The sequence below is a fragment of the Penaeus monodon genome, chromosome 33 (assembly GCF_015228065.2).
Source record: "Penaeus monodon isolate SGIC_2016 chromosome 33, NSTDA_Pmon_1, whole genome shotgun sequence".
NCBI classification, from domain to species: domain Eukaryota; kingdom Metazoa; phylum Arthropoda; class Malacostraca; order Decapoda; family Penaeidae; genus Penaeus; species Penaeus monodon.
The window spans coordinates 2,923,935-2,924,680 of NC_051418.1; the positions used below are offsets into that span (position 1 = coordinate 2,923,935).

General features: G+C 38.2%; 1 protein-coding gene across 1 annotated transcript in view; it reads right to left on the reverse strand.

Annotated features, from left to right (window-relative positions):
* LOC119593871 overlaps nt 1-746 on the reverse strand; it is a gene marked incomplete in the record, with an annotated part of 4,572 nt that overhangs the window by 2,401 nt on the left and 1,425 nt on the right. The window contains 1 exon segment of the mRNA XM_037942899.1: nt 55-209. Within this exon segment, the coding sequence (XP_037798827.1) occupies nt 55-209 (155 nt within the window).

The window sequence follows — 746 nt, forward strand, 5'->3', positions numbered from 1 at the left end:
AATGGGCGAACGAGACAGGTGGCCGAGGCTGCAACCAAACCCGAGAAGCCCAACCTGCTGTTCAATGCCGGAGTTGGCAGCATGAGCCTCCGCCCGTAGCTTCTGCATGCGCTCCGTCACGGCATCCTCCTCCTGCTGCAGCCGACACAGGTTATCGTACTGCTCTTGGAAGGTGGCGTCCAGGTCCTCGTGCACTTGCTTCACCACAGCTGCGGAGTGGAAGCAGTGCTGGTAATTATGATAATAAAAAGGTCGAGAGAGGTCGAGGTATTTTCGTTGATGTCGAATACTAAGCAAGCAATAAGCTAAGTCTCGTTCTTCCTTTCATGTTATCAATTTTCTCTTTATCATAATTTACTGTAAACTTGCAGATTATGGTGAGGGTAAATCAGCAACAGACATGGCAGTGATCATAACAATAATAAGTATAATGCAACAAAAGATAACAACAATGATAAATTGTTGTGGCAATAACAGTAGTTAAAGCGCAGCAAATTATGTCTAAACAATAATGATAACTTAGTTATTAATGATAATGATGATGTTTATTAATATTGATGATTTTAACACAATACTAGTAATCTTAATGAAAATACCAAAAATCGTTAAATGATAAAAATTAATGGAAACACTAATACTAACAATAATAGGAATAAAATCTACAGTAGTAATTATTATCATAATGAAACCACGCACAGTTAACAGCAATAAGTAGTGGTAGATATAACGAAAATAAAATCATGACT